This window comes from Mesocricetus auratus, unplaced genomic scaffold (assembly GCF_017639785.1).
Source record: "Mesocricetus auratus isolate SY011 unplaced genomic scaffold, BCM_Maur_2.0 Super-Scaffold_100014, whole genome shotgun sequence".
In the NCBI taxonomy this organism is placed as follows: Eukaryota; Metazoa; Chordata; class Mammalia; order Rodentia; family Cricetidae; genus Mesocricetus; species Mesocricetus auratus.
The window spans coordinates 71,924,264-71,934,376 of NW_024429197.1; the positions used below are offsets into that span (position 1 = coordinate 71,924,264).

At 49.8% G+C, this 10,113-nt stretch overlaps 1 protein-coding gene across 1 annotated transcript in view; it reads right to left on the reverse strand.

Annotated features, from left to right (window-relative positions):
- The window catches only part of Pappa (pappalysin 1), a 235,547-nt gene extending 226,989 nt beyond the window's left edge, over window positions 1–8,558 (reverse strand). Inside the window, exon 1 of the mRNA XM_021230122.2 lies at window positions 8,153–8,558. Coding sequence (XP_021085781.2) covers window positions 8,153–8,558 — 406 coding nt within the window. The remainder of the gene's footprint in view (window positions 1–8,152) is intronic.
- Window positions 8,559–10,113: the final 1,555 nt, after the last annotated feature.

The following is a 10,113-nucleotide window of genomic DNA, read 5'->3' on the forward strand; positions in this document are numbered from 1 at the left end:
TTGCTCAGTTATTTTTGTTGTTGTTTTAGTGTTAGAGCGAAGGTGATAAATCTCTCTTGAGTAGAAAGGGAAGGGGAGAGAATTCCTGGTTTTGCCAAAGGAGTAAACAGGTCTAAGTGACGGAACCACTGCAATAAGCAGAAATAATGTGCAGCAGGGGTCAACACAAGTAATCGTAACATAAGTTAACGATCGTTGGGTTACCTATCATCTAGACTCCATCACTAACCATTTTACACAAGAAGACCTGGTTAATCTTCAGGAAGATCCCACGAAGTAAGAACTGGTGTGAGCCAGATGCTATAGGCAGCAAAAGTGTAGCTAGAGATGTTGAGGACCGAGCCCCAGGTCTTGCAACAGGCATGTGCTCTAGCAGAAATCAAATCAGGCTAACTCCTGAGTCCCATGATCAACCTCGGCAAAGTGTTGTCCTCAGTGAACTCACAGCCATTTCCCCTAGTCTTCCTGAAGGTTCCAGAGGATGCTAGAAAGCACTTTGAACAGTCTGGCATAGAAAGGGACTAGTGAAAGGGAACTATAGCCATGTGCAAACTTGAGTGGTGTATATTATAACATTACATGGTGGACTTTTTACAATGAGCAGTCAATCTCCTGGCATTATGAGGAGGGCCAAAGGATGCCTTGTTTCTCCACATAGAGGGGACTCCTATACAACACAGAATTTTGCCATTCAAAAGCATTTTGGCAGGCAAATCTCCACTAACTCATCTACATGATCCCTTCTATTCTTCCCTCGAGCTATCCCTGGCTGGTCATGGTAACCAGAGCTTGCAGGGGAGGGGCAGAGGGATCCTAATGTCTGAAGCTTACAGTGCCTCAGACCTTCAATTAATCTCTGGGTGACCTTGGGAGAGTCCTGAGCCTCTGCCGGCATCTGTGAACACATCAGCTTAGAGAATGCTCAGGCTTTTGGGATGTTGTCTTCTTTTTTTCGGGGGGGGGGCTTCAGCCCTTTAAATTCTTTTTGACTTTCTATTATAGAAGCACTAGACTACATTTTGAAAAAGCTTGGACAAAAATGCGTTAAAACACCGTTTCAATAGTGGTTATCAATATACCTTAATTTCTTAGCCTTTCTTACGTCTACCTCAAGCTTCTATACTTTTAGAGCTCTTAAAACAAACAACAACAACAAAAATAGACATAACACAACTTAACCTATAGGTGCTTCCGTGTGCATTTTTAACAGATTGAGAGCTTTTTAAACTACTTGCTAACAACAATATAATCACAACTAACGCAATTTCAAATCCCCCCTTCAGTCCATGCCCTTTCAAATACTTTGTAAAGGAGGAATGTGGTTTTTCTCCCTGCAAGGAGAATCTTGTAGAAAGATGTGACTTAAGCAGAGTAGGGTGAAAGGAAGTATATGAAGTAGGACCATGGCCCTCTAGCACCTATCCACAGGCTCCCTAAAGTTGTGGGGGCATGGTGGAAAGTTTTTGTGTCATCCACGCCTCTTATTTACACACTGAAAGCAATGAGTCCCTGACAGGAGTCGGGTTGAGCTGCCAGGCTTTCCCCCAAAAGTATCTGGTAAAGTTTGGCAGGCTTGTAGAGTCCTGACATTAAAGGATGCAGTGAGGTCGTGCACATGAGGTTTGCTGACTCCATCACTATTATCTGTAGTGTGAACCAGGGTATTTAAGGCACCTTCCTAGGAATGACCATCACTGCACAAATCCATGCCTCCTTCCACCCACACTGGCGTAAGCAGCGATTCTGATCTCAGCTAACAGCATCTTACGTCATGGGCTCATCCTGGTCTCTATTGCAATTATGAGCTAGAGCTGTTTTGTGTAATTGCAACAAAATTCTGCCTCATTGACGTAAAGCCGCAGGGCTTAGAAGGACATGAAGCCAGGACCTGAACTGCCAACTCTTTATTGTCAATTCCAAGTGTGCAGTGCCCAAGAGACCCAACCTGGGAAGTCAGTTCTCACTGGTGTCAGGGTCTCAGGTGAGCATTCCCAGTGATTACCTCAAGGCAGGCAGCACAGTTCTCCAAGCAACAAGAGCAAAGTAGGGGAGGCTCTGGGGGGCAAACAAATCTGGAAAGGGACAGAAGCCAGAGAACAGAGAAACAGTAGACAAGATATAAAGAGCGCCCGAAGATATCCTCACTGGGGAACAAGGGTGGGGGCAGTGCTGACTCGGAAGAGATCTAAAGGCGAGAGAATTTTCAAGTATTAGGAGCACAGTGGAGAATGTTCCAGAGCTACGCTTTCCTTCCTCCGATACTGCTTGGTGATGTTCTCATCCAACACTGGTAGGTTCTCCTGAAATCAAATGTGTGAAACTCAGCTCAGTGTGACCCCAGGCAAGCAGGCATATTGCTACCTTGGAGGCCCCAGGAAGAGAGAGCATGGCTTAGAGCACTGGAAGGGCTCTGGTCAAAAAATGTACTGGTCCAAGGATGCCAGAGACTGGTAGAAACAGAGATGCAGATGGAAAGATGCCTTCTTCCTGGGGTGTGGCAAATCTAACCTTGGGGCCCTCTGCAAACAAAGAGTGTCCTTTCCATTTACTGCATCATTGTACCCAACTGAACAACAAAAGGACATCAAGTTGGATCTGAGAGTCTCTCACTGCTGGTCCTTCAGTATTACTTAAGAAGGCTTTGAGAACTACCTGTGCCCAGACCAGCCACAGGGGCAATGCAGCAGGAACCCTGGGATGGAGTCTAAGCTGAATTGTTTAATAATTGACTGACAGTCATACTATGGAACCATGGCTGGCCTGAAACTTGCTATGTAGACTAGACTAGTTTCAAAGGTGTGGTTATCCTAGATCTGACACTCGAGTGCTTGGATCATAAGAGTGCGCCACCATATCCAGCTCAAAGGACTTTCAAAAGCTGGGCATCCCTTATGGGTTTGGGAATGGTAGTTTATGGATCAAAATGTCTTATAGGCCCCTCTAAGCAATGGAGGTTTGTGTGACCCTGGTCCTCAGTGTCCTTTTTATACATTGAATCCCTTGCTCCAACTGGCTGCCAAGTCTAAGCCTGGGATACAATCCTCTATGAAGAGCGGGGAAAGGGTGCTTCTAAGGTTTAACAGCCTAGAGCATGCGTGTCTGTCCACTGAACAGTAGCATAGGGGAAAGTGGGGGGTGGGAATAAGAACTGTGGCTGGTGATTTGTGACCACCATTCGCTTTCTGTTCCTGAGGCTCTATGCTTCCTCTCCAAGCCGAATGGCTGTGCAGCTTACAGTTCTCAGCAGTCCTGGACTCCCTTTGATTCTTACTATCAAGGAGTTACCCGCAGATTAAAACAAACAAAGATAAAAGAGATGAGACTGGAGTCTAATGGTTCCCAAAGATGCAATGCTCACTCCAGATGTCCTTCTAAATTCACAAGGGGATGCTCTAAACACACAAGGTGGCTTGCGTTCCAGGTGGCCCAGCCGAAACACTGAAAAAGGCAGTGTGTGTGCCCAACGCCAAATAGGAGCTGGCACTCTTCAGGGTACCTTGTGCAGATCATTGCAACTACCCAGAAATCACTGTGCCTATTTCACAGGCTAGAAAGCTGAGAGGCAGGTGACTGAAATAACAAAGAGGATTACACAGCAAGAGATGGTGAGGGCAATTTCTAACCCGGTCAGTCTGATGACTTGATATGAAAAGAAAAACAGAACTGCCAGGCTCAGTCGAATCTCCAGGTGAGACCTCTCCATTTTTCACTATCAAATCTGGAAAAACCATGGGTTGGTACACAACGCCCAAGGGAATGGAGACACTCTGCAACAAGATTCTCTCTTGTCTTGCTCTCCAAACAGCAGAGGAACTGATTGCTTTGGAATTGCCTGATTGGGTGGAACTATCTACCTGAGGGGATGTGGTACTTTGGACAAACTCTCTTCAACTCTTCCACACAGACAGACTACGTTGTGCGCTCTCTCTCTCTCTCTCTCTCTCTCTCTCTCTCTCTCTCTCTCTCTCTCTCTCTCTCTGTGTGTGTGTGTGGGGGGGTCTGTGTGCATGCCAGTGCCCATCTTGCAGGGTGGTTGAGGGGATGGAATGCTCAGGTATAAAGCAAACTTGAAACACACTTCTTGGGAAAACAGACGTTTTGCTTTCCAGTGTCCTCAGCCCAGAATACCCAAGATCTTTGAAAAGTCCGAATAAAAGAAATCTTTGTAGAGCCCCTACTAAGTACTAAGGCCAGTTCTAAGTACTTTACACTCCTGAACTCAATCACCATTCACACAGCCCTGTTGTGACATATGAGCTTACAACATCTTTACATTGGGGATGAGGAAGTTGGAGCCAGGAGGAGGCAGCTGGCTTGCTCAAGGTCACAGCTGGACAAGGATAGAGGTAACCCAGCTACTGACATTTCACTGTGGCCAGTGCAATATTCTGCATCCCAGATGGAGCTACAGCTGTTAGAGAGCTCTGCTCGTGCTCTCGCGTGAACTTCAAATGAAGCTTCTGAGTTTTCGAAGGCCTGGATGAGATGGAAGAAACGACCCAGAGAAGGGAGGAAGAAAGGCTTCTTAAGAGCAGCCAGCAAGCTTAATTCTCTCCAAGACTTACAACAACAGAAAAGGGCCTGCCAGCAGCCGTGCTGGGTGGGGCACAGGTTTAAACCCCTTCCTCTCTCCTCTCTGGAACCCCGAATCAGGAATGCAGGAGGAGTGCCTATAAGATGGGAGAGGAAGAGTGTGGCCCTGGAGCAGTCCACTTTCCACTCACCTAACGGGTCAGGAGAAACTTCAGTAAGATTAACTACCACTCAGAGCCTTGGCTTCATGGAGCAGGTCCAGCCGATTGTTTCCTGTTTCTTTTAGATTATAGGGGTGGTGGGCATGATTGGGGTTGGCTAGGGATGGAGGCAGGGGTCCGGATCGGATCTGTCAGGCGTAGCACAAGAGCAAAGAGATGGGTCATGTGTCAGATCGCTCACACACACACACACACACACACACACACACACACACACACACACACACCACCACCACCACCACCACCACCACTACCTTCAACAACAACAATGCAGTTAATACCTGGATGGTGGCACTGTGTGTGGTAAGAAGTGGTTGCTTATGAGATTTCTTTCTCTGCCTTTCTGGGTGAGGCCTAGAAATAAATACGAGTGCCAGAGGTTAAGTCCTAGTTCTGGACACTGAGCTCTGGTATCCAGCACACCTCTGGTCCTCTGTGGATCTCTTCCCATTTGGACTAATTGATAGCTGATGTATATGTAACATTTAAGGACACTGCCCATGGTATCCTTAAAGGACTCTTCAGTAAAGTATCTTTGGAAGGAGAATCTTGCACCCAGGCATTTTCTTACTGTGGCTTGGTGTTTTCTTGGGCAAGCCACAGTGTATGTGTTTGTGTGTGTGTGTGTGTGTGTGTGTGTGTGTGTGTGTGTGTTCACCTTCCCTTTCAGAAAAATAAAAGGCATGCTTTCTGTGCTTCAGAGCTCCCTGCTCCTTCCCCCTGCCTCTCTCAGTGCCTGTCTGAACCACTGTCCAGTGAAGTGAAGTTTGAACCCTGGCAGAAATAGCACCGGGGGCAGGCGGATCTGGGAGCACACCCGCCTACAGGAGGAGCAAGGCCCGCCTCTGCCAGACGACAGACCCGGTTAACAGCACCGTAAAATTAGACCTTTACGAAACCCAATTGAATCGTGCAGACTAGTGATGTAAGGCAGGCTGGCCTGACAGAGAGGCTGCAGCCCTAGCCCGAAATAGCAGTTGCCAACCCTGCTGAGGGATGACTGCTCTGGAGATAGGTGACCAGGGATTCCTGTGAAAGTGGTGACGCCCAGACAGAGGTCAGGCAGCCAACCAGGCATCCGAGGTCGCTGCAGCCAGCCTGAGGATGCGCTTTGTCACCCACTTTCGGGTCGCGCTTCTTCCAGCCCGAATTTAGTCACCGAGCAGGGGACCAAAAAAGTACTTTTAGAAAAAAAAATCCCCTCTATTTGTTTGCCTTTTAATTTTAGGGGAAGCCGGCTCTCTTTAGTCCCACAGTATGCTCGCGTGGAGGATAAGGCAGAACAAGTCTTTTCTGGCTCCCTGCCAGGTGTTTACACACCGCCAAATCTGGCTCCTACTCAACTGGGGGGCGGAGGGGGGAATCCACCAGAATTCTCTGGAGAAAAGCTCCTTGGCTTTCTCGGACTACATGGCAGCCATTTATTTATTTACTTACTTACTTGCTGTTTTTCCCCCTCATGTTTTGTGAGGAATGTTATTTCCACACATAAAATGAACCAGGCATTTTATACAAGCAATAATAACCTAACATCCCCGATCCAATTAAAGTATTTTACTGCAACAATCATTGTATGAGTGGATTGCTTCTTCCAGAGAACAGGAACAGAGAGACCTTGGTCTGAGTTAGACACTTGGAAGGCAGCAGCATCCCATGCAACACCCGGGGGGGGGCACAGATTTGCAAATATGTATATATGGAATGCACTCACTGTCTGTCTGACCCCGGGGCTTTCCTCTCCAGGGAAACCCTTCCGATTCACTGACACAACAGATAAAGATCGGCCCAGCCAGATCTACCTCTCTCTTAACCACTTCCAAGCAGCAGACAGCTTGTGTTTTGAAAGCGAAACATACACACACACACACACACACACACACACACACACACACACGAGAGAGAGAGAGAGAGAGAGAGAGAGAGAGAGAGAGAGAGAGAGAGAGAGAGAGAGAGAGAGAGAGAGAGAGAGCGCGAGCTGAATTGTCTTATGATTATTTTGAATCTTGTCTCTCCCGTTCAATATCGTACCCTCCTCTGGCTGCTGACGAGGGTTTGGGCGCTGAAAGTGAATGAGCTCGATTTCCCTCTCCTTGGGGGAAGGAGGGGGGGTGTTAGCGATGACGTCAGTTGTGTGTATGTGTATGTGTGTGTGTGTGTGTGTGTGTGTGTGTTCAGTCGGTCTCCCTCTCTCCGCTCTCTCCTTTGGTAGCTGGAAAGTGGGAGCTTTGAGGACACATTCTATTGGCATGATAGTAGAGTTTGAGTCTCCCCCCCCCCAAGGGGACTCCGCGTAAATAGGAGAATCAGAGCAGTGTTAGGGAAGGTTGAAGGCAAAACAGAAACAAACTGCCCGAGAGCGGTGTGCAAGGGGGTAAGATCGCGAAAGAAAGCCTTTGCCCACTCGCCCGCTGCAGCCAAGGGGGGATCCCCTACTGTCTTTAAGACTTCCCGGGACAGGCAAGGTTGTTTACGAACCGAGGGACTCCCCCAGACAGAAGAGGCAAAACTTTGCTTCCCTCCTCCAGCGCCGCCCCCTCCGCCACCCCTCGTTGCATTAAAGGCATTTCCACAATCCACTTAGAAAAGAAAATGGATGTTGAGGCGGCGTTCGGAATGTTTGCAGCCCCTCGCAGAGTGTCCGGTTTCACGAGGGGCTTCGCGGCGGAGCAGCGGAAGGGAGAGAGGCAGGGTGACAAGGGAGAACTTGGGTTCGCTGTGAGCTCCTAAGGTCCCCAAGGAGAGAAGCGCCCCAGTGGTCAGCCGGGGAAGGCTAGCACAGTGTGCGCTCAGGTCTGCCCCAGCCGCGAAGGACGGGCAACCAGCTTTGAAACCAATGACCACCAGTAATGGCAGTGCGGGTGGCTAGGGAGACGGGGTGGATCCCAGAGGCAAGGGGCTATCAGAGAGCAACTTTGGGGGCACTTCTCGGAGTTCTGAATCTGGCAGTCACAACAACCCGGTTCCTCCCGACTTGCAGGGCAGCCAGGCTAAGGAAAAATTACCTTCGTGAAAAAGTAAGAAATTAACGGTCCCCCTAAACTCCTTTTCATATGCAGCCCAAATGGGTCATGTTCGCCTTCCAAACCGAAACGGAGTCTGTCTGCATATCCCGAACACAGCCTACGTGTTCTGGGTTCTCTGGGAGAACCAGCCATCCCTAGCTTGTGGGCTTCCAAAGCTCCCAAGTGCAGCTTCCCTGAGGCCGGGTAGCATCCCTCTCAGTGCGCCCATTACTCAGATGAGTTAAAGTGAGGCTCGAAGCTCGCCTCCACAATCCCTGCGCCGCTCCAGGGGCGGCTCCCGGAGACCCACCCGCTGCCAGCACCCAAGACATTCGCGTGTCCCCCGGAGACAAGCGGGGTGGTCTGTGTGCCTGAGAGGGGACCCTTTTTCCTTACCTGTGATCACCGCTGGAGACCTCTGGCCCCCCTCGGCTCGCAGCCACACTTGCAGTGTGAAGGCGTCGCGGGGCAGCTCCAGGTCGGCCCGGAGGCGCAGCTGCTCCCCTCTGCCGCTGAAATAGAGCGCCCGGCTCGGCGGGCTCGGCTCCTCGGCGCCCCTCGCCGCCCGCTGCTGCCGCCGCCGGGGGACGCGCACGGCTTCCCAGGCACCGCCCGGAGGCGGCGGCGGCGAGGCGCGGCGACCGCGGGCCGCCCGGGTGGCGCAGGTGGCCGGGCCGGCGGCGGGGCGCGGGGTGCGCACGGCCCGAGGGTCTCTCCGGGCCCGGCGGGGGCGCTCGGCCAGCCCGCAGCCCAGCGCGGCGCTCAGCAGCCCCAGGCGCAGCACCCAACTCCAGAGCCGCATGTCCGACGGTCCCCCCCGCCCCCCCTGCGCCCCTGCACCGCCGCCCGGAGCTGCCAGCTTTGGGAGCCGCTCGCGCCTTGACTTTGTGCCCCTTCTCGGGCTAGCCCCCCCTTCCACTTGCTCTTTTCTTTTCTTTCTCGCTTTCCTCCTCAAGGTGTGTGCTCCACTCCCCCCACCTTTCAAAAATACAGTCCAACTCCTCCTGGTTGGCAATTAATTTCTCTCCCCACTCCTTTATCTGCCTTATCCCCCCCTCTAACAGCTGGAAGCCTTCCTCCTTGTTTTATTTCATTTTATTTTATATATTCCTTGCTCTTCAAAAAAAATCTCCCTAACACACTGATCGGCTGAATTCCCTCCCTCCCCCCAAGATGCTCTCATTTATTTATTTTTTGCGTCCTTTATAACACAAGCCACAGCCCCCTTCTCCCCCCGCCCCCTCCCCTCCCTCCTTCTTCACGAAATGAAAGGAAAGAGGGGGAAAAATCCCTTAGAAGATGAGTAAACAAGCGTGTGCTAATCTGTTCGCCAGCACTCCACCTTCCCAATTGAATGAGTCCCTGTTCAAACTGCGGGGATCATGACCAATCAATCGGTCTGGAGAGGCCGAGCCATCCAGCCTTCCTCTACTTTTCTCTCCTTTCCTTCGCTCCAGCTTCTCCACCCCCTCTTCTTTTTCTTTTTTTTAAGAAGACAATCTTAAAGTAACAATTTAATGGCATTCTGTACACACCCCCTTACGGTCCTCCCCGCTTTCTCATTCCTGCTCAAAACACACATTCCTGGTTTTGTTTTGCTTTGCTCCCCTTTCACCCATCCACCCCCGCCCCTTATTTTTATTTTGCCTCGTGGCGCGAGTGAGAAGTGTCCCCTTTACCCTTTCCTGTTCCCCTCTCCCTTTTCCATAACACATTCAGCATTGAAACTTGGTTTTCGGGTTCCTTTTCCTAGTTTCTTTCCCCCTTTCTTTCTCTTTCTCCCACTTTCCTTCTTTTTCTATCCTTTCCTTTCTCTCCCTCTCCCTTCATCCCTCCCTTGCTTTCCCGGGTTCTTTTGCCTTTCTCTTTCTCCCTGCCCAAATTTCCTTAAAGTTATACGACAGTGAGAGGGTCCTGTCTTTGCTGAGACCACAGGGCTGTCACCTTCAGACTTCAGCTAATCAAATCTGTTTTCCAAAGCCTCAGATTCAGCAGAACATCAGACAGCATCCAGGGCATCTACCTTGTAGAAATTGGACAGTGCTGGGTTCCCCCTCAGTGCCTCTGAAATTTCTTAAAGCATTCAGGTGGTTGTTAGATATCATATTGTTGTTGTTGTCGTTGTATATACAGGACAGGAAAATACGAATTTATCCAATTTCAACTTTAAAAAAAAAACCCCAAAACTTAGTTTCCTGATCTTGTCCCAACATTCAGGTAAGAAGCTGACTGTTTCCTGCTTATGTCTCTATGTTTTGAACTGAAACATGCATATATATACATATATATGAGTATATATATGTATATATATGTATATTGCCCCCCCCTTTATGGAACTCAAAGGCTCCCCCTTATGG